At 40.6% G+C, this 27,573-nt stretch overlaps 1 protein-coding gene and 1 long non-coding RNA gene across 2 annotated transcripts; both read left to right on the forward strand.

Annotated features, from left to right (window-relative positions):
- The first annotated feature begins 48 nt into the window (after positions 1-48).
- LOC121459743 lies at positions 49-2,175 on the forward strand. Its single transcript, XR_005975977.1, has 2 exons — positions 49-318; positions 1,929-2,175. It is a non-coding gene; the product is annotated as an uncharacterized LOC121459743 (long non-coding RNA).
- Positions 2,176-14,704: 12,529 nt separating this feature from the next.
- Positions 14,705-27,054, forward strand: Cisd2 (CDGSH iron sulfur domain 2). Its single transcript, XM_041649126.1, has 3 exons — positions 14,705-14,900; positions 23,050-23,264; positions 25,254-27,054. Exons 1-3 carry the CDS (start codon positions 14,798-14,800, stop codon positions 25,341-25,343), a joined length of 408 nt encoding a protein of 135 aa, XP_041505060.1. The 5' UTR covers positions 14,705-14,797; the 3' UTR covers positions 25,344-27,054.
- Positions 27,055-27,573: the final 519 nt, after the last annotated feature.

Below are 27,573 nucleotides of genomic sequence, written 5' to 3' on the forward strand. Positions count from 1 at the left end.
TCCAATCGGGGGTGCGCTGTGGGAGGGCCCGCGGGGTCCCGGTTTCCGGTGGCCCAGGTGATGGAGATTTCTTCCCGTGGTCCTCGGAGGGATCGGGCCGCGGGAGGAGGCTCCCCTGAAATTAGGGACGGTAATTTGAAACAGATCCAGGCTGAGTGCTGATAGCGCCGCCACGTGCGGGACGATGTGCGTGATAAACCCCGAGCGCCCAATCCGACCAGAGGCCTGCAGGGGTCTGCGTTAGCACAGCCTTAACAATGCGGTTTAATTGTGGTCGGATTGCATTGAGCCTTGGTCCCCGATGTCACGCTAAATCAGGTGTGGATCAGCGAGAGGAATAGAATCTTCTTTCTCCCTTTGCCGTTTCAGTTTTTGAGCCCCAAAGTGGCAAAACATTAGGGAATAAGTCTGGATTTCTCCCGTTGCCGTTTCAGTTTTTGAGCCCCAAAGTGGCAAAACATTAGGGAATAAGTCTGGATTAAATTCAGTGGGTGAGATCTCAAAGTGTACCACTGCCCAGTTTTTAATCTGTCGTGTTTAAGGTGTAGAGGACCGTTTGTCATCTAGTGTATCCTTTAGGTTAAAAACTAAGCCTTTAATTTTTTAAAGGCAGAAAGGGTTAACCTACTTTAGGGTTTTCCAGCACCCATGAATAACCCCACAAAGTGGGTAAATCATTCAGGAATACATGGAAATAAATTGAATTTTGAAAACCTGTTGCAGAAAGTAGTCCCTAATTAAAATGATAAAAAGTGACGAAGGCTCTAATGTATAGTCTAAGAATAAGGGTATACATTCTGTACTATACATATACATGTATATACACACTATATATAATATATATTATAGCCAATTAGTGGAATACAGCTGCTTCAAATAGTGTCCATAGGAATCACCTGTAGTGTAGTTTAAAACGCTGGTTTTGATTTAGTAGACCTGAGGAGAAGCCCCGGATTATACATTACAACAAGCTCCCAAGTGATAGAGATTATGTGGACCATTTGAGTTATAAAACCCTGAGTACTTACTTCATGCTCTCCTGGCCACCTCTGACACTTCCTCCTCCCTGAAAACAACCCATTGTTCTGTCTTCATGCTAACCAGTTTAAGCAGAAGCAAAGAATTAGGCATTGGGGTGTTGGGAGAAACCCAGATGGGAGTTCTTACTGCTCTTTTCTATTTACGACTCTGGTCTGGTTCCACATCTTACAGGTCTCCTTCACTACTATTTAGATGACGCCTGCCCTTTCTCAGCTGCTGTGTTGTAAATGTCATAATGTGAATGGACACTGACACTGTAGGCTGGACAGGTTACATCAGTGCTTACCTTTTTATGATATCATACATATAATGGGTTTCCCTGTGACAGTGTCATATATACATACGTCATACTGTGTCCTCATTATCCCCTCCACACACTGCTGCTCCTTATCAACCACAGCTCAGACACTTAACTGGATGAATACATGATGGTGAATGCACAATATATTGAAGTAATAATATGTAGAAAATTATGTACCAGGCACTATTCTTATTTCTACAAATAAGCTCTCTTACAAATGAAGAAACTAGGGCACAGGTTGTTGTCATACAAAGGGGACAGACCTATTAAGTTGAATGCAGGTATTTAACTTCAGATTTACTAAATGGAGTTTTATAGTTGTGTTTTAAATTGACAGCTGAGGGGCTGGGGAGATAGCTCAGAGGTTTAGAGCATTGCCTGCTCTTCCAAAGGTCCTGAGTTCAATTCCCAGCAACCACATGGTGGCTCACAACCATCTGTAATGGGGTAGGGTGCCCTCTTCTGGCCTGCGGGCATACACACAGACAGAATATTGTATACGTAATAAATAAATAAATATTTAAAAAAATTAAATTGACAGCTGAATCTAATTTGACTTCTTTTTCCATTTGTTTTGTACTTTCAGAAGCCAGGGTGCAGTGATTAGTGGGAAACACTGGAACCTACCAATCAGGAACTCAAAGGGAGGACAATGAAGAAGATTCAAAGAAACCAGTTCCCGTTGCCCTAATCTAACAAGCTTCAATGTAAAAGTACACTGAAACTTCACTGCTATGCAACAAAGCACAGCACAGTGGGACAAATTTGAGGTCAGAGTTCTTGTGTTTAAAAATATGTGGACAGTTCATTAAAGCTATTGACCTGTCTCAAAATAATGTTTCATATATAAACACACACATATTTATAGATATATATTAAAATTAATACTAAAACGACTTTGAAGTACAGTTATCATTTTTAAGAGAAAGCAAGAGCTGGACGATGGTGGCACATGCCTTTAATCCCAGCACTGGGGAGGCAAAGATAGGAGGATCTCTGTGAGTTCAAGGCCAGCCGTGACAGAGTGAGTTTCAGGATGGGCTCTAAGCTACACAGCGAAACTTTGTCATGAAAAACTGAGGGGAGGGGGGGGGAGAGGAGGGAGAGAGGGCACAAACATGGTATGAGTAAGTTTTATAGACACAGAACAGCTCCGTGGGTGCAGTGTGTATCCAGCACTACGTTCAGTTCCCTAGCACCTAATAACCGGGTGGCAGCAGCATTCCTGTAACCCCAGCACTTGGGATTAGAGCAGCAGTGGACGTGTTGGAATTTATCCTCTTCTTGTATCAACTTCAAGGTCTGCTTAGGATATGTAAAACTCTTTACTCAAAAGAAATACAAATAAACACAGTAGGATCTAATAGGTCAATAAAGACCCACATTTTGAAAGAGAATGGTATTGCCAGTATTTATGAGAATTGTAATGTGGTGATACATTAACATACATTGAAAAGTAGCGTTGGCTGATATTATGCTGTTTATCTCCTACATCATTAATTGAAGAAATGCAAATTTTTCTTTAGTGAAGATACAATGTTTTATCTGGGTATGGAAGGCCTATAATCCTAATCTTAGGAGACAGAAGCAGAAGGATCAGGAATTCAAGGTCATCCAGAGGCTGGAGAGATAGTCAGAAGTTAAGAGCTTTTGTTGCTCCTCCAGAGGACCAGGTTCACAGTGGCCCACAATCATCTTTAACTCCAGTTCCAGTGGATCTGATGCTTTCTGGCCTCCATGGGCACCAGGCATGCATGTAATAAATACATGGAGGCAAAACACTCACATGCATTAATCTTTTTAAAGTTTGAGGTCAGCATGTATGACATGAAACCCTGTCTAAAATGCACCCCCAGGGGCTGGAGAGATGGCTCAGAGGTTAAGAGCACTGCCTGCTCTTCCAAAGGTCCTGAGTTCAATTCCCAGCAACCACATGGTGGCTCACAACCATCTGTATGGGGTCTGGTGCCCTCTTCTGGCCTGCAGGCATACACACAGACAGAATATTGTATACATAATAAATAAATAAATATTAAAAATAAATAAATAAAATAAAATGCACCCCCAGTCAATACATATTTACGCAATAAAATATAAGATTTTATATTTAAAGCTCACTTGCATATCCTGCAAATACATGATTTGGAGCTCAAGTGAAACATGTATTATTGCTTGCATAAAAATCCAATTAAATTTATACTCTCTGGTTTAAAATATCATTCCTTTCTTTTTAATAAAATATCATTCTTACAAAGTTAAATTAATACTGTTTGAGAAAATTGTATTTTGGCAGGGCATGGTGTCACACTCCTGTAATCCCAGCACTGGAGCTAGAGGAAGGAGCACTCTGGTTGGAGGCCTGGGTTACATAATAACAGGGTTTCAAAACAAAAGCTGTGCTTTCATGTTGAAAACATCATTTTAACCTTAAATTGGTAGGGTTTGGACTGTAATGAGCCGTGCACAAATCTTTGAGATTAGAAAAAAGAATTAGTGTATTTTTTTCCTACAAAAAACATATACACAAATGTTCATAGTAGCTACTAGTCATGCTATTCGAAAACAAGCAACCCAGATTCTTAGCAGTTGATTTGGGTAATGTATCTATGGAACAGAATTGCACTAAACAGAATACTGGCATCTGGCAGCACACTTCTGTAATCCCAGCACCTACGAAGCAAAGCAGGAGGATCATGAATTAAGGTCAGCCTGGGCTACTGCTGAATTCTAGGCCAGGCTAAAATGAGATCTGCAGAAACAAGTAGTAAGGAAAATGTTACAAGCCAACTTAAACTATCCTTGAAATAATCCCTGCAAACGAAAAGTAAGCAGGAAAGCTTTTTCTCTTGCTTGGCATGAATTTGTTTTAATGAATTCATGTGTGTGGACATGCATACTTTTTATATATTTACAAATATTCAGCAATTACTTTACTTACTCTATCACATTATACAATATGGATTAATACCTTATCAGTATTTTAAATCTTGTTAATTTTATATCATAATATTTAAGTTAAAAGTAAACACTTTTCAAAAACCTCTTCTAGGGAAGGGACAGCATCCCAGCTATAAGCAAAGTACTTGTGATGGCTACCTTTGACACGTTATGTGTCAACTTGACTGGGTAGACGGATGCCCAGATGGTTGGTAAAACACTATTCCTGGTGAATCCTTAAGAGTGTTCTTGGGAGAGATTACCCTTTGAATCAGTGGACTGAGACCTAAGAAGACCGCCCTCAATGCAAACAAGTTTTTCAATTCATTGAGATTTTGAATAAAATTTAATTGCACACGAAAGGAAACCTGCTTCTTTTTTCTTACATGCATCTTCTCCGGCCCCAGATGGACATCAGTACTTGTGGTTTTCTGACCTTTGGATTCACAATGAAGCTTTTATAGCTTCCTCCACTCTACCCTCCAGACCCTCAGACTTGGACTGATTTATTCCACTACCTTTACTTGTTCACCATTATATAAAAGTAACGTTTTGGGACTTAGTGGCCTTCATGATAGTGTCAGAGCCAATGTCAGTGTTTCTTTGGAAAACTGTAATTAATGCATTCCTCTTTGCTCTTACTTTAGAACACAGAATTCAGTTTAATACTATTATTGTCACTTAGTTTCACAAAACTTAATTAGCTCTTTTGTGTGTTATCTTGAAATAAAGTCACTGTAATGTTCTTATGTTTCAAAGGCATTCTGTCTTTCAACGAAAGTAACTTACAAGTACAGTTTTTAAAAACAATCTCAGGAGCTTGAGAGATGGTTCAGCAATGAAAGAGCACTGGACTCTTCCAGAGGATCTGGTTTCTATCCCCAGCACTCACACTGTGGCTCACAACCACCTGTAATTCCAGATGTAACCCAGGTGGTCACATGTCCTCTTCTGGCCACCACAGGCACCAGAGTACATGCAGTACACAGATACACGTGTAGGGAAAATACCTATACATTCAAAACAAAACAAAACACAAATCCACTTTTAATTCAAGACTGACCTCAAACTCATGTAGCCAGGCTGGCCTAAGTTTGATTCTTCTGTGTTAGATTCTGGAGTGCTGAGATCGCAGGGTACATCATCATAACTAGTTTAGACCAAATTTTAACATAATACAGATTGTTGATAGAATAATTTGTTTTCTAACCAGGGCAATGTAAATGAGAAAGTGAGGCAGAGCTGGAAAAAGGAAAGCTCGTGGGCAGCAGAAACAACATTGAAAGTCTCAAGATAACCTAGTAAGCCTGGGAAGCAACAAGTACTTCGGCTGCGTATGTGCCCTTATTGTGCACCACTGAGACAAGACTGAAATACGTGGCTAAGTCTTGAGATCCTTTGATTCTGAAGTCGATGGAATGGAATAATATTTTTAACATAAAAAGGCTTAATTGGATTTCATTCAAAAAGAAAAGAATATCTATGCTAGCCATGTGGAGGATGTATCAGAGTGTGATACAAGTCTTTGAGAAGCCTACACTCAGGCTTTCATGTATTTTTTTTTTTAGTTTGTTTTGGGGGGGTTGTTTTGTTTTTTCGAGACAAGGGCTCTGTGTAACAATCCTGGCTGTCCTGGAACTTACTTTATAGACCAGGCTGGCCTCGAATTCAGACGTCCACCTGCCTGCCTCTGCCTCCGGAGTGCTGGGATTAAAGTATCACTGCCCAGCAGGAGTACTTTCTTTTAACCCTTATGTTTACAGGGTTAAATATAGCTCGTATTTGTAAGCCAAATAAACACTTTTTTCTTTAATACTTTAACTAAACACTGTCTTAATTTTTGTCAAGGTATTCATTAAAGCAACAGAAATGAAACTTTGAAAGGTTCTAGTAAGGGGGAAATTTTTGAAAAAAAAAGTACTTACTTCAGAATAAAGGAATTGCCTTTCCCTTATCGCCCCATATATGCCTCAGCTAGATTATTATATTTTAACAGCTTTATAGAAACGTAACTGACACGTACAAATCATTATATGCTTAAGGCACAGAACTTAGTAACTTACATTTTTATACACCAGAGTAGTAAATAAAGTGTGCACTGATGTGTTACTTTGTGCATATATATATATATATATATATATATATATGTATAAATTATTTCTCATCTCCATTTTCAAAGGAAACCACTGGCCTGTTTGTGTGTGTGTGTGTGTGTGTGTGTGTGTGTGAGAATTAGTTTGTATTTTCTTTAATATTTATTTTGTGTCTGTGTGAGCATATGTGCCATCGTCAGAGGACAATTTTTGGGAGTTCTCTTTTTACCATTGCGGGCCCTGAAGATTGAGTTTAGATTATCAGACTTGGTGGCAATCACTTTTACCTGCTGAGTCATCTTGTCAACTCTACTTTGTATGTTTTTAGAATTTTGAGATACGGTATACCTTTTCTTTTTTCACATAGTATAGTTTTGAGATTTACCTACGACAGAGCCCTCCAAACTTCACTGACTTAAGTGTCTATAAGGAACAACTAAAGCTGCAATTACTGGAGATTTCAACTTCATAAAGCTTTTTGCCACAGAATAGTTTCCCATATTGACTTCTGCTTCTCAATTCAAGGTTCCCTAAGGCTGAGAACCTCGGGTCTTAACTATTTTTTTTTTTTTTTTTTTTTTTTTTTTTGGGTTTTTCGAGACAGGGTTTCTCTGTGGCTTTGGAGCCTGTCCTGGAACTAGCTCTGTAGACCAGGCTGGTCTCGAACTCACAGAGATCCGCCTGCCTCTGCCTCCCGAGTGCTGGGATTAAAGGCGTGCGCCACCACCGCCCGGCTTCAGGGTCTTAACTATTAAGTAAGAGGAAATGCTAACTCATTTCTAGGAACTCAAGTAAAAACATAAGACTTTTCTTTAATGTAGAACTAGGAAGGATGTTATTTATAAACTTGGGCTGGGTGAAAACAAATTAGGCAAATAAAATATCTCTGTATAGCCAGCATTCTGTACAACCAAAATTCTCTTCATTTAAGGGAAGTTGGAATAAAGTGGCCAGGGCAAAGCCAGGCTGGTAATGCGCAACTGTCTCCCAGCACTTGAGAGCAGAGGAAGCCTGGACTCCAGGAGATCCTGCTTCACACTAACATGGCAAAAGGCAAAAGGCACACAAGGAGAGTGTGTTCAAATTCCAAGCCTGCTTCATAATGGATAAAAAGGTGCTACCCACTTAGCACTGGCCAGTCGGTGAGATGCTATGGCAGCTGAGACACAATCACATTGACTTAGTGTAAAGATAGACCTAGCGCTAAGGTTGCTCGTTCATTATAATTTTTGAAAACACCAAGAGAAACTAACTTTTTAAGGAGGAACAGAAACTATTGTACATTTTGTGTCTAAATGAAAGACACAGACATAAGAAACACATCATGCATGTGACTTTTTAAATTATATATTTCCCAAAGCTAGGAAATCCAAGATCAGTTGGAGACATCTGGGTAAAGACCTTCCTCCTTTTCATAACATGGTGGAAAGACCAGCAAGCACATGTAAGACCAGGAGACAAGGCTAAGGAGGACAAGCAGACTACAGATTCTCTTAAGAACCAACCAACTCACTCGATGCTATTAATCCATCACTGAAGGCAAAGACCTCATGGCCTAATCACCTTATTAGACCCTGTCTTTCAATGACTGCTGAGCTGGGAATTGTTTTCAACATAAGAACTTTGGAGGACATATTCTGCAGGGAGCCGGACAGGATCGCCATTACAAGATGGCACCGACATCCTGTCTTGTTGGAAATAAACAACTCCATATTTGTCTATGCCTTTGAGAGCCCTGTGTCCCCGCTTCCCGCATGCGCGGTGGATAAGGGTCCTTAAGCCTATCCCGATGTGGTCTGGTGTCAGCTGTTGGTGGCAGCCAATAACAGGGCGACTCGTGTGCCAATTCCCTATTTAAGCAGCTGCCTCAGTGCCCTCTGCCCCTCGCTTCCTGCCCTTCCCTTCCTGCCCCTCTCGCTTCCTGCTCCCCATCAATCAAGGGCACTCCAGTAAAGCATGATCTGAGTAGAATCCTGGTGTGGTTGTTCTTTCTCGCCGGTCGAGAGGTTCGCCACAATATTCTAACATGTAGGCATAGGAAATAAAGCAGGTAACATGCAGGTCAGCAGTGATCTCAGGAGATCCTCCAAGCGTAGAAGGCAGGGATGCCAGGGGAGTGTCACCATGCTGGAGAGACTACTCTTCTGACATACCAGACAAGCGAATGAAGCCATCTTGGGGTCTCAATCCTAGGCTATCACTGAGTATCACTGGAGAGCCTTAAACAATGACACCCCTGTGAGCCCTACCTAAATCCAGACCCAACTTCTGAGATACAAGCACCTAAGGTACTAGTGGTGACAACTAACATAATACACATGAAGAACAGCAGCTAGGGAAGAACCTAGAACATTTTTTCTCAGTAACTCATACATGTATACAGGTTAATACATATACCTCCCCAGACCACTCCCAACACTTCCCCTTCTCACCTTCGAGGTCCTTTCCTAGCAGATGTTCAGCGAATCTTACAAAACAGACTTGAGTAAGTAAAGTGTGTGAATTTTTGTTGTGTTTAAATAAGAGAATATAGATCCTCTTGGAGGTAACATCTTTTTAAGAACTTGAAAATTAAATAATCTCACATTGAAAATATCTAAAAATATATTAATATGCTACTAGCTAACTACCTGCTGGACATTTCTATAATTAAAATTAAACCATTTTATATTCTTTAATCCTAGCCTTGGTTATAAAAAATCATTTTCTATCCTGACTAACCTGTTTAGGGTGAATATCTTTCTCTAGTCACTAAGACTCAATATATTAATCTGTCTTTCATTACTTTTCCTTCATCAATCTCCAGTGCACACTGCATTTTAAATTGTATAGCGTATTTTTCATCACTAATGACAATTCCATAGGTTAAACAGAAGTGGATAATATTTCATCCAAATATTTTAGGGCCTATGAGGTGACTGGTTGTAAATAAGGAAGCAGCATCAGACAGATTAAATGACCTACCAGGGGTGACAGAAGCAGAGTAATTACCAGTCTTGTGACTCTAACTTCAGCATTCTTTGCATTCTCTATGGTGACTCTCATCAACTCATATTTGATCCATTACTGTGGATACCTCTTGGATTTCTATTTCTACTCTTCTTTCTCAAGTCTATTTTTGCATATAGCAACCATATAAAGTACGGCTTTCATTACAGTGCTGCACAATGAAGTTATCAATGTTGTGTTATTATATAGAAGATAATCAGAGGCCAGCATGGTGTGTAATGTCAGTACTTCCAGCACTTCAGAGGCAGTACTGCAGTTTGAGACCAACCTGAGTTACCCAGAGTGAGTGAGTGAGTGTGTGTATAAGAGACAGAGACAGGAAAGACAGGATTCTTTAGGTTGTACTTCTGATAGTGAAAAACTAAGTTTTGCACATACTTTTGTTGCAAACAAGAAAAGCTAAATCAAAATAAAACAAGCATACCTGTTTTTAAAGGCATTGGGAAGCTCCAAACTAGTGAAGATTGCAAGAGTTCATTGAAGTAATACAAAGAATTGGAACTATGGCCTAGTAATTGGGGCTTTTTCCAGAAAACCTTGTCTCTTCCACAAGCCACTGGAAAACAAAGTAGAGCTTGCCATAACTTCACAGGACCGAATAGAAGTGGTGTGTATTTGAAATTCAGAGTTCATCAACTTCAAGCTTTCAGTTAATATATGTAGTCTAAGAACCCACATGATATACAGATCAGAATTTGTAATGCCTGAATCATTTTAGGACCCAGCTAAATTCTGGTGGGCTTAAAGTACTAATGGTCTTAGTCTCGCTTCACACATGGTGGAGAAGAAAAATAATCTGTTTTCTAGATCCCACTTTTCAGCTGATCCTATTGTCTGGATTCTCAGACACAGTTGCTTTTGTTTACTATACATGCTAGTATTCTCTCACTCTGCCAACAACTAAGTCGGATGAAATTCTTTCCTAAGGCAGGGTGACTGAAACACACGCTGCTGGAAGATCTGAGTCCTAGTCGAGGCCCTTAGGCGATAACTCCACTTCCCACTCTATATATTAGTGGACCAGTAGGCCATGGCCAGAGGATAGAGAGAAATCTTACGAAAAATCTGTTCCAAATACAATGTATTCCCTCAAGCAGTGGCAATCCAAATTCCTTCTCTTAATTGGATCCCTTACTCCTACCAGAAGAGTGCCCCTTTCTCTACCTTTAGGCTTTATGTTGTAAAAAGTCCCAACTTGGGGCTGGAGAGATGATTCAAGAGATAAAATGCTACCCAAGTACAAAGACCCATGTAAAAAGCCTATTGTGGTATGTATCTGTAACCCCAGTGCTGAGAGAGTGAGACAGGTTTTTAAAGCTCATTGCCCAGTCAGCCTATCCAAATCCATGAGCTCCAGGTTCAGTGAGAGACTCTCTCAAAAACAAAATGAAGAGGATCAGGGGAGATAGCCAAAGTTCTACACGTGATACACACACATACATATACATACACACACACGCAGAGACACAGGGACATGTTCACATAGCACACACACGGAACCCAAAGTTGCCAACAAATAATATGTCTCATTCATTGAAACCATGCTTCCTGGGAAGCGTTCCTCCCTTTCATATTTGACCTACTTTCATAGTGACCTCCAAAGTCACAGGAACCTAAAAATTCTACCAGTGAGTTAGATCAAAGAGAATCACCACCAAAATGCACATAGGAGCACACTAAAAAAATATGTACAATATTCCTGAAAGCATGCCTTCGACCAAACAGTGGAAACATATTCAATACCCATTAACAGCAAAACGGATAAACTGTGGCATACTGATAGGATAATACATAACAGTGGATGGATGACTCTCACAATGTTAAATAAAGCCAAGCACAAAATATACCATGTACAATTTAATCTACATAAAGGTTAAGTATTAGTAAATACAATATTTTGTTTTAAAACTCAGAATATGTTAACACTGGGGGATAGACATGTAATAATTAAGAGACAGTAATATAGTTGTATACATAGTGTTATCTAGTTACCTTTTCAATGCCACTGGTGCAGAGCAATTTGGCTATTTTTCTGTATGATGTCATGCTTACAGTAAAAGTTTATTTAAAATAAATTCATAGGGAATGGGGAAATTGTAGATACAAATATTTCTTATCTGCATAGGGATCCTGTAAGCATTTTATACTTACCAAAATCTTAAATAAGTGTTTAATAGACATATCAAGTATTGACATATTAAGGATTACAATGCTCAGGTAGTAATCATGTAAAAATCAAAAGGAAAGCTGGTATGTACATATAATCCTAGCACTTGAGAAGCAAAGGAAGGAGTGTGATTTTGAAGTTGGCTTGAGCGACATAAGACTCTGTCTCAGGTAGTTTCTTGGTGTTTTTTTGAAGATGACATCTTAGTGTCAATAAAACCAGAATTGGTTGAGAACGATGTCATAAGGTAGTCAGAGAAACATGTTACTTCTCTTTTGAATGTGGTTTCAGTAGTTGCCTTATGAATACCCAATGTATTAGAGTTCTCTAGAGGAGAAGACTTGAATGAATCTTCTCTCTCTCTCTCTCTCTGTCTGTCTACCTCTCATCTTTCTATCTAAATATCTTTACCTATCTCTCTAATCAATCATCTATCAATCTCTAGGTGACTTCTCAGAATGAATGGCAGGCTGTGGTCTAGCTAATCCAACACTGGCTGTCTATTACTAGAAGGTCCAAGAATCCAGTAGCTGTTCAGTCCACAAAGCTGGATGTCTCAGCTGGAATTCAGTGTACACTGAAATTCCAAAGTAGGTGCTAATGCCAAAGAGCAAGCAAGCCAAGAGAGGTAAGCTTCCTTTTTCCAAATTCTTTATATAGGCTGCCCAGATTGGAGGTGGATCTTCCCACCTCGAAAGATCTGGATTAAAATTGAGTCTTCCCATTTCAAATAATTCAAGAAAAAAAAATCCATCATAGGTGTACCCAGCAGTTTTGGTTAATTTTAGATATAATCCAATTGACAACCAAGATACAGCCACCACACCCAAGACAGCAGGATTGCTGAAGTGAAAAACAAAATATTGGAATGTTCCAGTTGTAGTGGTGTATGCGAGGTTATATTGGACTACCTGAGACTATTTAGAAAAAAGAAAATAAAAGGGGCCGGAGAGATGCTCAGTGGTTAAGAGCACTAGCTATTCTACAGAGGACCTGAGTTTAATTCCCAGAACCTACATGGTGGTTCACAACAGTCTGTGGTTCCAGTCCAAGGCATCTTCTGGTCTTCATAGTTATCAAGCATGCAAGTGGTGCACAGACATACATTCAGGCAAAACACCCACACACTAAAAATATACTTAAAAAGAAAATAAAACAAGATAAAAATTTTGAAGGGAATCTAAGAAAACATTCCCAGTAAGAATCTTATAGTTAGTAGGACCAAGAATATCTTTATAACTTTTATAAAAAGAATATTCAAGTGTATGAGTGTTTTGCCTGCATTTATGTCTGTGTACTGTGTGCATCACTGGCACTTACAGAGGTAAGAAGAGGATCTCAGATCACCTGTGACTGAAGTTAAGGATGGCTGTAAGCTATCATGTGGCAGTTAGCAACTGAACCTGGCAAGTGCTCTTAACTGTTGAGCCATCTTTCCAGATAGACAGTAATTTTTTCAAGGTTTTCATTATCTGCTACTTTTCTTTTTAGTGTTTTAGGGAAAGATGATCAGAGATTAGATTTAAGCATTTCAAAAGACAGTTTCCACTTTAAAATACCAATAAAAAATAAAGCTACTTGACATCACGTTAGCATACAAAATACTGTATGCTATAGAACTCTTAAGTTCTGATACATTGACCAGGTACTTACTCTAGTCTCCCCTCAGCTTCCTACTCCTTGTGATCTGTTAAAAAAAAAAATTAGCCAAGACCCAGGATAGTGGAAAGGCAGATTTTATTGAATGGTATTGTAGTGCATTCACAAAGGGTCAAAGTGGGCAGCGACCAAAGGGAGCGCTGCAGAGGCAAACAGTTTCAAGACGCGACAGTGAACAACAGCTAAGAAATTATGGTGCTGTGACATGTTTTAGAAGTTGGCATTGTACAATTTGAGCCTCTTAAGTTTCTTGGACAATTCTCCTGACGGTTATTTTCGTAACAGGCCCATTTGGATGAAGTCTTAAGGGAACAATGGTTATGTCTTTGTTCTTAGGAGAAAGCCCCCTCCTCAGCATCAGATGGCAAACTTAAGATCTTCGAGTCAGTCAGAATGCAAGCTTCCCACCAGGGCCAGATGGGATTTAGATCCCATTCTTTGTGACCAGCAATCAGAGCTGCAGTTCCAGTTCCTAGTATTGTAAGGGGCTGACTGAAAGAGGGGTCCATCTTCAGCGGCCTTCAAGCCTGCTGATCTAACTTACCCAACAGCAGATCCAAAGGGGCCCTTAACCCCACAACGAGTGCATGACTCTGGCTAGTCTGACTTCAGCCCAAAGAGTAAAACTTCACAAATACTTTTTAAGTTTTAGAAGAAGCAAGCCCTTGTAGCAAAGAAACAAGACAGGCGTGGTAGACCCAGCATTTGGAAGTTGAAGATAGGAGGGTCGGAAGCTCTAGCTAAACCAGCTTCCTGACCTTGAAGACAGCCAGGGTGACAGAGCAGTCTCAAAAACAAAAGATAAACTCTCATTCCCCCCCACCCCTTTAAACAAAACAAAACACTCCCCCCCCCCCAGCGTTTTAGTCAACTCACCCTCACAGGGAACTGAAAAAAACGAAATCTAACCATGGACTATTAGAATTTGTCAGAGTGGCCGGAAGGAAAAAAAAGCCTTAGGCTACTTGAGCAGGACTGACCAAAGCTACGGAGGAAAAGTCACTAGGTAGTTCTGCTTTGTGTGTCTTTTAAACCCCGGCTTAAAAGGCAGGTGAAGCCGGGGCCTGGGCATTGCACAGGGTTGGGGTGCTCTTACAGCTCGCAAAGCCGGGCTGGGGCACTGCGCAAGTTGGGGTGCCTTTAGAGATTGTAAGACCGAGGCCGGGGGACTGCGCAAGTTGGGGTGCCTTTAGAGCTTGTAAGGCCGGGCCGGGCACTGCACAGATTGGGGTGCTCTCCCTGAGCCTGCAAAGCACTGCGCAGGGTTGGGGTGCTCTTGGAGCTTGCAAGGCCGAGGCCGGGACCCGCAGCCAACTGGGGGGTCCGTGAGGCCAGAGCCGCACAAAGCGGAGAGGCCGGGAGACACTCACTCTGGAAAGGCGGCTTCCGGGGAGAGAGCACCGTCCCTCGCCTCTGCCCGGCGCGCGGGTGCGTGGCAGGCCGGGCTCCGCACGCGCTCCGCAGCGCGCACGTCACTCGCCGCGCGCCAATCGCTGCCCGCCTGGCCACCTCCCGCCCGAGCCCGCGAGCCCGCCGGCCGCTTCCGTCTCACGCAAGCGCAGCAGCCGGGCAGCAGACGCCGGCGGCAGGATGGTCCTGGACAGCGTGGCCCGCATCGTGAAGGTGCAGCTGCCCGCCTACCTCAAGCAGCTGCCGGTCCCCGACAGCATTACCGGCTTCGCCCGCCTCACAGGTACCCCTCCCGCAGCCGTGTATCCGTGCGCGCCGCCCCGTGGGCGGGGGTGGGGGTGTTCGAGGGACGGAGCGGGGCGGGGCGCCAGGCCTTGCACGTGACCCGGGGCCCTTGTGCGCCTGTGCGGCGCCGGGCTGCGGGGTCGTGGGGAAGGGTAACTTGCCGAGGCGCCCCCGCAGGCGGATGTACAGGAGGAGGTGCTGAGTTCGGGGCGGCGGGTCTCCTTCCTGTGCCCACTACCGCGTGCATTTTGTGAAGCACTTTGTGTCCTCCTTAGGAGGCGCCCTGCGCGCTGGGAAAAGCGCGGTCTCCACGCAAAGCGTGTGTGATGCTTTCATAAACGAGATCCGAAGTGACCTCTGTTCTCCGTGGTATGTGGAGGCTTGAGGTCACCTCCATAACTACAGCTCCTGGAGCAAGTGCAGGTGGAGAAAAAGTAGCCAGAAAGTAGTCCCAAGACTGGTATGATTTCAGAACATGAAATTAAGTGGGTCGAGGTCCTGCCTGTGTGAAAAGGTTCCCATAATGCAGTCCTTCACGTCTTGACTCAAAGTCCGCTATCTCCAGACTGTATAGGGTAGTGACAAGCCCCGAGAATCTGGGGTTCCAAAAATGAATTAAGGCAAATAAGTAGGTCTGATTATCCTGCAGCCTTTTAGAAATAGCTGACTTAAAATACTGTCATTGGAAGCCTGATGAAAGAAAAATAAAATTGAGTCTGTGAACCAGAAGATGGAATTGTAAGGATATTTGGAGACGGGTGTCAGCTCCATTTCAAGGGAATTATTTTGCTCACTATTTTTACTTGAGTACTTCCCTCAAAACGAGTTCCCTCTCAGGGATGACGGTGGCAACAGAAAAGACTTGTCATAGATTTAGATGGATAAACTCAATCACACAGACTTTGACAAACTTAGGGATTTTTATTGTCAGAGACAGCTGCTCTGCTAACTGAGTAGGTGGAGTTTTTTTAACACTTCACCATTAAGAGATAAATCGATGAGAAAGCATGGCAGCTGACTAATAAACAGTAAAGAAACATGTCTACACCCGAAGTGACGTGAAAATAACAAAAGAAAAGATAGTCCAAATCTTCAGTTCTCTATAAACATCAAAATCCCTTGTTTTAAGAGACTTGATTTTTAAAAAATGCAGCATGTAAAGAATGGACTTTCCCGCCTTTGTCGTCTCTCCGCTTACGCACCGTTTTAAGTGTGATCCTTCTGCAATTTAACAGTTACTAATCTCGTGCTTTGTGATCATGCTTCCTTATGGCCTGAAATTTAGAATTTTTTTAAAAAAATTAGCTGTAGTAGTTTAATGTTAATTAATTAAATGGTTGGTTTTCCCGTTTGAATTATCCCCTTAAATGTATTCACTAAATTGGCAGTGCAAAGCCAAAGGGGTGAGGTCATTTTGTGGCATTGATCTGCTTTGCCAGTTCTTTCTTCTATTTATTTATTAAAAAAAGAAACAGTTCATTCTAATAATACACATTAATTAGATTTCTGACAGTCAAAAAGGGGAACAGTTTTCTCACACCAGCGTAGGGCAACTTGCTTTATATATGTTGGTTACGACATATTAGTTTAATTTTTTATAGATGATATGACAGAAGAGTTTAGTGGAAGGAATACTTTATAAGCATGATTTCTTACAGGTCCCTCCTGTCGATAAATACTTAATCCTTATTAAAGACAATAAGGAATTTCAGCCCTAACTTTCCCCTCCTAAATGAATAGTGTGTGATGACTCTCGCTTTAAAATATTTAATGTAGGACTGTTTCTCAACAGTAACACAACTCCCAGTCTGTTTGGTTTTGTTTTCAGTCCGGGTCTCCTGTAATGCAGGCTGGCTTCCATCTGTAGCTGAGGATAGCCTTGAACTTGAGCCTTCTGCCTTTTCCCTCTGACAGGCCTGGTTAAATTGGCACTTCAGTAATAGCTGTGTAAGCCCCAGTTCAGCACCTACAAGTCTAGTTATCATAACTTGTGTTAGTAACTTGTTGGAGAATCATCGGCGTACTGGTAATACAGCGTTCTTTCTGTTTTGAGTGTGGCGGCAGCAGCAGCAGCGCGAGGTCCTGTCCTGGAGGCTTGGTGAAATCCTCAAGCTGTCTCCCCTGCAAAGGAGATTGTAATAGTGACATTTCATTCTCTTGAGTGAGCCACTTGTAGGATCTAAAATACAGATTTTCATTGAAATAAAAACTTAGAAGACAGCTTTAATAAAAAAAAAATCTTTTGTTGTTATTCATGCTTTCCTATTGAGTTTGAGGCCACAGAGAGAGAGTTCTAGGATAGCCAGGGCTACACAGAGAAACACTGTCTTGAAAAAAAACAAAACAAAATGAGTTTTTCAAAGTAACACAAGAATACCAGCCTGTAATAAGTTCATTCCTATTATGTCCAAGGGACAATTTTTTTTTTTTAAGTTTTTCGAGACAGGGTTTCTCTGTAGCTTTGGATCCTGTCCTGGCACTAGCTCTTGTAGACCAGGCTGGCCTCGAACTCACAGAGATCCGCCTGCCTCTGCCTCCCGAGTGCTGGGATTAAAGTTGTGTGCCACCACCGCCCGGCAAGGGACAAGTTTTGAACCTGTAATTTAGAAGCAGGATAAGATTGAAAACATACATCCACCTAAGATCTTCTTCATGTGTATTTGTACCACCCTCATTTAGAACGGCCTTCCATATTGGAAGCAATCCAGATACCTGCCAATAGGAAAATAGGTCATAGTCATAAAGTAGTGTAGTGCAGTGGTCAGCAGTAAAAAGAAATGAGTTTCTAATCCACTAATTGAATATCAGCAACTTTTTTTTTCTTTTTTTTTCAAGAAAGGTTTTTACTGTGCAGTCTTAGAACTCACTCTGTAAACCAGCCTGGCCTCAAGCTCAGAGACCCACCTGCCTCTGCCTCCTGAGTGCTGGGATTAAAGGAGTGCGCCACCATCACCAATTGACAACTTTATGTTGGATAAAAGAGTGTTTAGTTACAGAAATCAGTAGTGGAGGAATATTCTAGACAGATTCAGGAAATGACTTTCTCAGGTAAACAGATATTTACAGAAAACTTTACTGGTGGATGCAGGGGTACAGTTACTGGTCACAGACAGAACTGAGTGCTTAGTATGTTTATTTTACTCTAAATTATACCTCAGTTTTTAAAATGTGGGACCGTGGTGAGTTTTCTCAATAGGAGAACATAAGTAAACAAAAGGAGTTGTTTTTATTAACATAACTTCTGAAAGACAGTTTGATTTTAGAAATCTTTTGAAAAATCTAAATCTTTAGAATTTTTTGGGGAAATACTTATACAGATATTTTTAGATTGTAAGTTTTCTATTCTCCTAGTTCATCTATTCTTTTTTTTTTTTTTTTTTTTTTGGTTTTTTGAGACAGGGTTTCTCTGTGGTTTTGGAACCTGTCCTGGAACTAGCTCTTGTAGACCAGGCTGGTCTCGAACTCACAGAGATCCGCCTGCCTCTGCCTCCCGAGTGCTGGGATTAAAGGCGTGCGCCACCACCGCCCGGCTTAGTTCATCTATTCTTAAAAGCAGTGTCATTAAGACTGAACTTAGCCTCTGTGGAGAACAGTGTGGGGCTCAAACGTTATCTGCCATATAGCTCTTTCAAAGTCTGTTTCCTCAGGCTCTCACAGATCATTGAGTACTTGTGATCGGCTGTGCAGCTTCCTAGGTACTAGCATACTGCTGTGCTTATAATAGAATGGGGGAAAACTTTACAATTGATTAAGTTTATTGGCCCTTTGATCTTGAGATAGTTAGGCTTTAGGTGATAATAATAAAAGCTGTTCAGTGATATTCGCAACTTTCCACCAGCACTAAAGAAATTGAGATGCTGACTGCTGAAACAGGATTGGCAGTTTGAATCTAGACTGCATTACTTACCTGAGTTCCAAGTCTAGGTAATAGGGACTTGTGTTACACCCCATACTTCAGTCTTTTCCCTCTCCCTCCTTTCTTTTCTTCTCCTCCCCTTCAAAAATTATTATTTATGTGTGTAGGTGTTTTGCCTGCATATCTATCTATAAACCACGTATTTGTGCCTGGTATGTGCCTGGAGGACATTAAAGGATCCCCTGAAACTTGAATTACAAACAATCCTGAGCCATCATGTGGATGCTGGGAAGTGAATTCATATCTTCTGGAGGAGCAATAAGTACTCGAAACCTCTGAGCTGGCTCTCAAGCCCCTTTCTCTGTTTTAGGTCCAGGTGGGATTAGTTTCTTCTGGATCCTGTCTTTGTGGGGTGTTTTGTTTGTTTTTGTTTTTTTGAGACACGTCCGTAGCCTAGGTTGGTGTGATCCTATCTCCGAGTGCTGGGTCTATGAGCTTTCAGTAGGATTCTCATCCTCTGCTCTTGCTCACTGCCTTCCTCCTGTGGGTCTTCCAGCCGAGTCTAGCTTGACTTCCTTAGTAGGTAATTTTCTAAGTACATTCGCATACATCAGTAGATTCCTACCTACCTATTGCATATCAGAACTTCTCATCACGTGACACTTGCTCAGGCCTTTAATCCTTCTCTTCTCCCATTGTATTCCAAAGATAGCATGGCCCTGAGTGTCCCTGGGCTTTGGTGAGTGTCTGCACCTGGCCTTCAGCTTCTTCAGCTGGGTGTGCAGCTCCTCCCTTTGTTTGCCTAGGAACTGTTCTCTTACTCAGCATTCAGGAAGGCCCATACAGGATCAAAAGCCAAATTATTTTGTTCATCTCAGCAATGAATTATCACCTCTCTTCTGCGTGACTGATATGTAATTGCTCATATTTTGCAGTATTGTAATCCTTTTTTATGCCTCTGTATTCCGTACGGATGGAAAGCGCTTTTTAGTAGTTCGTTTATTATATTGGTGTCTTCGAAACCCAGTCCTTCACCTAGCATGTGAATGAGGGTTCTGCTAGTTTCAGAGGCATAAGAAGCTTTTTGCTTAAACACCTTAAAGCCTTTCTCTACCTTAATTTTGTAAGCCATAGAGAAAGGTAAACAAACACGATAGGAATGATCTGTTTGCCGGTTTGATGTTGGTGTACGCAAGTCTGGTAGAGAGCGAGCGGGACCTGGGGTCTCTTGGAGAGGAGACCTGTGCCCTGCAGCTTCGTCGGGGAATGTGTCGCTAGCTTCCTTTCAGATAGTGCTGTGCAGTTTTCGCTGAGTGAAGATTGTCTGCAAGGTTTCACAGTTCTGTGTCTTGAAGATCCTTGAGTCTGTGAGCCTTTGGCTTCCAACTTTTCAGGTCTGTCTGGTTTCTTTTTTTTCAGAAGCCTTTCCTGACTCCCTGACCTGAGGCTGCAGTCACCTCACCGCTGTGCCACCAGGTTGGATGGTTGGTCAGTCGGCTTGTTTTGTTGACTTTATGTCACCTTGTTTGTTTTCTTCATGGCTCTTAGTCCAGCCTGTGACTATATTACCTGTATTTTGCTTCCTTACCGCCTGCCCCTCCTCTCATTATCTGCTAGCAAGCATCCCCATTCCTACTGCAGTAACCGGAATAAACTTAGTCAACATTGCCCTTGAAGCAAATAGACGATTGTTATTCCTGGTTTACAGACCAACGGAGCCTGGACTTAAACTAAAGATAAACAGTAATCGAGTTGTTTGCTGCATTCCTGCTTTTTCCCAGACACCGCAAGCAGGGAAACAGCGAGCCGTGCTTGCACTGCCAGTGTCTCCACAAAGTGGCTACTTAATACTTACACAGTAAAACTTGAAAATTGATTTATAAGAGAAAATTGATGAGATTGTATTCAGAAAGTATTTATTATGCACTTACATTTTTTATGTGCATGTAGGCATACTCATGTGTGTTGATGCACACGTATGCACTTGTGTGTGGAAGTCAGACGATAACCTTGAGTGTCATCCTCAGAATGCTGTCTGCCTACGCTGAGACACAGTGTCTCATTGGTGTGGAACTCACCAATTAGGCTAGACTGACTGGCCATTGAGCCTTTGGGGTCCTTCTTCTTGTCTCTGCCTAACACTAGTACAAGCACTTATCACCACACCTGGGTTCTGGGGATTGGACTCAGGGCTTTGTGCTTATAAGACAGACACTTTATTTTCTGTACTGTTTATAATTAGTGATTTCTCCCTCCCCACAGTAACTAGTATGAATAAAAATTGTCAAAGCAAGTAGCTTATCTTACAGGATTTTTATTTGTTTGAGTCTTTTGTAGTTTATATTCTTTAAGTAAAATCATCTTAGCCAGGCATAGTGGTGCACTCCTTAATCCCAGCACTTGGAAGGCAGAGGTAGGTGGATCTCCGAGTTAGAGGCCAGCCTGGTCTACAGAGTGAGATCTAGGACAGCCAGGAGAGAAGCACAGAGAAATCCTGTCTCAAAAAATTTTTGAAAATTAAAAAAAGAAAGAAAAAGAAAAAAATAGTTTTATTAAATATATGCAAAGCAGTTAAATTATGCTTTATATGCTTGTTGTTTTTACTTTATAAAACTTTTGACTTAATACAACTTCAAAAATAGACTGTGTATTCAGTGTTTTTATGTTATTGCTTTGTTATAGGAGGTAACAATACCTCTCATATCAAATTTGTATTATATTATTTTAGCATAATGGATTACCAAGGAATTAATTGTTCATAAGGGCAGTTTCTGAAAGACTGGCAATGTCGCTCAGTTGGTAGAGTGCTTGAAGAGCAGAGTGTCTAGTGCTGCATGAGTCGGGCTTGTCAGCAGGAGGTAGAGCCACTCATTCCCTGATAAGGTTCCTATGTGAAATAATAACAAGAATAAAATTAAATCATACATATTTAATAGCCTAGGGTCCAGGGAGGTAGCATGAGAACCTGAGGGTGAGTCCCACCACCCGAGAAGCCTTAGTTTTAGGGGCCAGAGGAGGCAGATCCTGAGGGCTTGCCAGGCAGTCAGCCTAGAAAAAGGCAAGTTTCTGGCACAACAGGAAACCCTCTCTCAAGGTGGTGAGTCAGAGATACAGAAGAAAATACCCATCTCTCCTGTGTTTGTGGATACCACAGGAACAGCGGGTGCTTCATGTTTAGTGATTTGAAAATACTACATTGAATAATACTTAATATTTTTCTACATTCAGCAATTATTTGCTTATATAAATAAGTTAAATTCCATCTCTAGCTTTGTGTTGAATCAAAACTACTTTCTTTTCTTTTTGGTAGGCCAGCACTCTACCCCTGAGCTCCATCCCCAGCGTTTTCGTAGGAGCTAATGTTTGTTAGTGGTTAAATTGTAGTGTCTTCAGAGTAGTTCTTCCAAGAGAAAAACATTTAATTTTAGATCTGTGGAGCTTGATTCATGGTGACTTAGAATAGGCTTGGATTTGGGCTGATGAACTAATCCTGTCAGCACTACATTTTATCTACAAGTGACAACAGAGTAATATTAAAATGATGTAATTGTCAAAGCCAACAGCGTGTTAAATGAGTTGGTTCAGTTGCCTCTGGAGCACGGCCTATCACTTATCATTGATATTTGTTAGCATGCTTTGGCACATAATCTTTCCTAAGCTAGGCTGCAGTGCCTAGCAGGATTGGGATTGGTCAGCAAGGATGCCCAGAGGTGCCTGGGAGCATTCTCAGGCCTCTGAGAGCCATTTTGTCTGCCTTGTCTGTATCTCTCATGTTCTAGAGACCTTCTAGATACTGTAAAAGGTATTGAATAAGTATTTTAATGAGACTATTCAATATATAAAGGTTTCAATTCATTAGCCTGGCTTTTTAAAGGATTTTTTTTTTTACTTAAAAAGTAAGTTGAAACATTTGAGGCTGTGTTCTGCCTGAAATTATAAGTTAGTAGTAAATTTTTTGTGGAATTTCCATTGTATGGTTTTAGACGTGGTATTAAGGAGAAAAGAGTGAACATGTTTCCTAAACTTAATAAGAACATCTTTGTTCATAATTATGTTCATTATAAGTCCAGATAAAAGTAAATATAAGCACAAATATACCTAGCATGTATGAGATAGGATATTTAAAATAGTACCTCTTCCAAAAATTTCAGTTTTTCAAATGGAGTTAACCTACAAATAAAAGAAGATAATCCTAGTAGAGCTGGGTCTGTTGTGTTTGTGCAGTCGTGAACTTGACAGTCTGTGTTCCTGACGGAGCTCTGCAGATGCTGACAGCTGTGCACGTGTTCAGTTTCAGAATGGCTCCGCCTGCTGCCCTTCCTTGGTGTACTTGCACTTCTCGGCTACCTTGCCGTGCGTCCATTCTTCCCGAAGAAGAAACAACAGAAGGATAGCTTGATTAATCTTAAAATACAAAAAGAAAATCCTAAAGTAGTGAACGAAATAAACATTGAAGATCTGAGTCTTACTAAAGCAGCGTACTGTAGGTGTTGGCGTTCCAAGACGGTAAGATGTCCATTTACATGTACGATAACGTTGTTTGGAGTTCTTTAGGATTGTCTCAATCTCCAGTTGAAATTCTGTGAGATTAGGGATTTCCCCATATTGTTCAGTATTTGAAACTGACATTCCCAAGATGAAGTTTGACCTTTTTTGCTTGATAGAATTAGAAGAGAGCAGTGAACTCTGATGCTCTCATGTGGCTCAGCATTTGTCTAGAGCAGTATATTTTTTTTTAATTTTTATTTTTTTTATTGATTTTTATTGAGCTCTACATTTTTCTCTGCTCCCTTTTCTGCCTCTCCCCTCTCCGCTTCAACCCTCTCCAATTTACTCAGGAGATCTTGTCTTTTTCTACTTCCTCTTGTTTGTTGTTCATTTGTTTTTTGCAAGAGAGAGTATTTAAGATTTAATGGGAAGGAGCTTAAACTTTGATGTCAGAATAAGTAATTACTAATATTAGATGCCAATCTGTCATTTGGGCAGGTTAAGCAAATTTGCTAGCTTGGTTTGGTTTGGGTCAGTTTCTCTGTGTCTCTGTCTGTCTCTCTATCTGTCTCTCTCAACAGAGTTTCACTATGTAGCACTAGATGGCCTAAAATTGGTGGTATTCACCTAGAACTCAGACACTGCTGCTTTTGATTCCTGAGTGCTGGGATTAAAGGCTAATATGCCTACCCTGACTTAATTAACTTTTAATCTCTGGTTTGTAGAGTTGTTTTGCTTTTGTTGTTTGTTTTGTTTTGTTTTTTTCAATCTTCTCTATAGGTCTTGCAGATATTTTTGAAGATTTAGTGAAATGATACATGTAAAATAGCTCGCATAGTGTAGCTATGCTAGCCATAATAACGTAGCTTTTAATGAAGAAAATGGATTTCGGGTGGTAAGTATTCTAATTGATAAAATCTGTTTTGTATTTGGTGAAGGTTATTTGAAACTTTAAATGTTTCTGTTTTATTCTTTTTAACAGCAAAGTTTTAGAAACAATATAATAGGCAACAGTCAAAGTATAGGAAGTAACAACTGATGGGATATTGGGAAGTCAACACAAACCATGTTTTTAAAGAAATAGTTAATGGCAAGATGGTTCTGTGGATTAAATTTTTGCTGCAGAGGCATAAGGATCTCTCAGTTCAACTCCTGGACTTTTTTTACCCCAGCACTGGGGTAGGGGTTGGGGGAGGACGGACAGAGATAACAGGCTCCCTGGCCAACCAGGAGTGAAATCACAGGTTCAACAAGAGGCCCTGTCTCAAAAATTGAGGTGAATAAGCAATTGAAGAGGACATCATTATGTCGGTCTCTGGCCTCTACTTGTGTCCCCATGGGCAAGCACGTACATCTGATGCACAGGCCCCCCAACATATGACATGAGGTCCTGCCTTAATAGAAGAAAAACATAATACAGTAGGATCATAATTTTCCTTTTAAAATTTAAATTTAGAGGAAAGCCTATAATAAAATACTAATTATAATATTTGGATGGATTGAACATTTAATAACACCTTTAATATTTTTCAGAAACTTTGCAGAATGGGTTTTATAAGAAAACATTGTAACATTTACTTTATACATTTATTTTTTTTAATTCAAATAAGAAATTAGCTCAGACGTAGAGCTCCATAGAGAACAAGAGCTTATTTCAATCCCTTTTTGAACTTTTATACTCACTGATATGGATCAGCAAAGATTTTGTTTTATTTTGGTTTGGTTGTTTTGTTTTTCAAGACAGAATTTCTATGTGTAGCCCTGACTGTCCTAGAACTTACTCCGTAGACCAGGCTGGCCTCGAACTCAGAGATCCACCTGCCTCTGCCTCCTGAGTGCTGGGAAAGATTCTTCTTTTCACTCTACATGCCTGCCTGCATGGAGTGTGGTGGCTGGGATGGTGGGTGTGTGCTGTTGTGGCACACTAGCTGCATGAGCATCTCACGGATGTCTCTACTTCATGAATCCCGTTGTAAAATAACATTTGCAATTCTTTTTCCCTTTTAGTTTCCTGCCTGTGATGGGTCCCATAATAAGCATAATGAATTGACGGGCGATAACGTGGGTCCGCTCATACTGAAGAAGAAAGAAGTATAACAGTAGCCATTTAGGATTGAAACTCTTGTACTCTTTCCTCGTTTGTTGTGCATAGAAAGTCTTTGGAGGGTTTACCTGTCAGTACTGGTTGAATAATTCTTTCTGCCAATTATTTCTTGCTACACTACTGCTTATATTTGATACTTTATATAGTCAGTCCTGAAATCAAGAGTTAATAAAGTCAATACTAAAGATTATAATTAATTGGGAATTTAAAGTTTGGCCAAGGGCCGAAAGTTATTTCTTTGCATATCAGTATTTTAACAGAATGTATATATTTTTTAAAAAAGTTCTCCCCTGTTCTGTTAAATGTATTTTTGTACTATTTTGTTTTGCTCATTTGAAGTAGTTTGTCATCCTTTGGCCTTTGTGGAACTCTGTTGTTTTTAGATGAAGTATGAAAAATATTGCCATCAAGAATTTCTTTGGGGCAATAAAGCCCCTTGTTTTATAGATATTCTTGTCTCATTTCTATGATTATCTCAATTTGTAAAGTAAATCAGATATACAAATGTTCCAGCGAGAAACAGTTACTTACATCATAAAAAATTGATCACCATACAAAAGGCTTGCTCAGTGTGTGTGTGTGTGTGTGTATGTGTGTGTGTGTATGTGTGTGTGTGCTGTTTAACTTGGTGCCAGCTGGGCAGTAAGAGCACTTACCACGAAGGTCTACTTATGAGCTGCAGTATGAAGGTCAAGTAGATGTAAAGTATCTGAACTTGCCTTAAAATAACCCATACTCAATTGTGTTTTCTCATTTTTGTAGTCAGTTACAGAGGAACAGGGCAACAGAATATTAAGTCACTTGTAATTTAAGGGGTTGAGTGTGCACATACTGAGAGAAAAAGTTTTGGTCTTTTTTTAAGAAGTGATAGCTCTTTATTGCATTAACTTCACAAAGCATAGACAAAATGTTTGTGTGCGTAATGGCAGAAGAGCGCCTGCGAGGACATATGGCACAGCGTGATCTGCCTGCTGCCAAGGAGGATGACTCAGACAGCAAGGCTTACTACTTTTACTTTCCATTCCTCTCCTGATCTCCACACAAACATTTGTATACTTTAAATTGATTTTTAAATCAAGACTTTGAATAAAATTGTCAAAACACAATGAAGCTTTCTAGAATTGTCTAAAGAGAGGTAGGATAGAGGCAGCATTGCGGGATCCTAATGCAGATGGACTAGACACTAGCTGTGCAGGGAAGTCAGCCGGGCAGGTGTTACCCGCGGATACTGCAGGCAACAGCACCACAGCAGAACCGCTCATTTCATAACTGAAATGATACACTGTTAAGGGTAAAATAAGGATATATAACAAAGGTGAAATTTAGTTTAGTACTTGAGTTCTGCCATAAAACTTGTTACCTCTAGGAGCAGGGGAAAAGCAGAACAGTTATATTTGGGGACACTCATTTGTCAGGTCTGCTGGGTTAGATGGGTCATCTCTAGGGTTTCTTATTTATTTAATGAGCATTTAGTGAGCCTGGTGCCACATATATAATACATTCTGTTCTCTTTCATTAGCGATTATATCTAGCTGTTTGAGAAAGACTAGTGATGGCAAGCCAAGTCTCCATGCTAAAAGGAAAATAGTTATAAATCAATTTATCACATAATTAAATTACATTGATACATTTTATACTCTTAATGTTTGTGAAGTGTGAATGTAAAAACATTTGTTTTAACATTAAAACCTTTGTCTATTTAGACATGTTTTAGAAAGGATTTTTATTTTATGTGTATGAGTGCTTGTTTGCATGTATCTATGTCTGTGCACCGTGCACATGTCTGGTGCCCAAGGAAGGCAGAAGAGAATGTTGGGTCCTCTGGAACTGGAACTAACAGATGATTGTGAGCCACCATGTGGGTGCTGGGAACTGAACCTGGGTCCTCTGCCAGAGCACCCAGTGCTATTAACAACTGAGCCATCACTATAGCCCTGCGAAATTTTTAATAAAATGAATAAAGACACTTAAATGAAGAGGTAGTGATAGTTTGAAACCAGAAATCAAGAACTGGAAAAGGGGTCATAGTATTATGAAAGTCAAAAGCGGTACAAATGAGTTTATGTTCACGCAGTCACTTTTATGGTACTAGGGATGGGACACAGGGCTTCACCCACACTGGCAAGAGCTCTGCACTGAGCTCCCTCTTGTGTCTTTTTAACAGTAAAAACCATTGAAACAAAATATAAGGAAGTTTTCAACATAGGTTTACTGGAAATTTTG

The sequence above is a fragment of the Microtus oregoni genome, unplaced genomic scaffold, assembly GCF_018167655.1.
Source record: "Microtus oregoni isolate MIOR12 unplaced genomic scaffold, Mior012 000000F_ref0000247, whole genome shotgun sequence".
Classification (NCBI taxonomy): Eukaryota; Metazoa; Chordata; class Mammalia; order Rodentia; family Cricetidae; genus Microtus; species Microtus oregoni.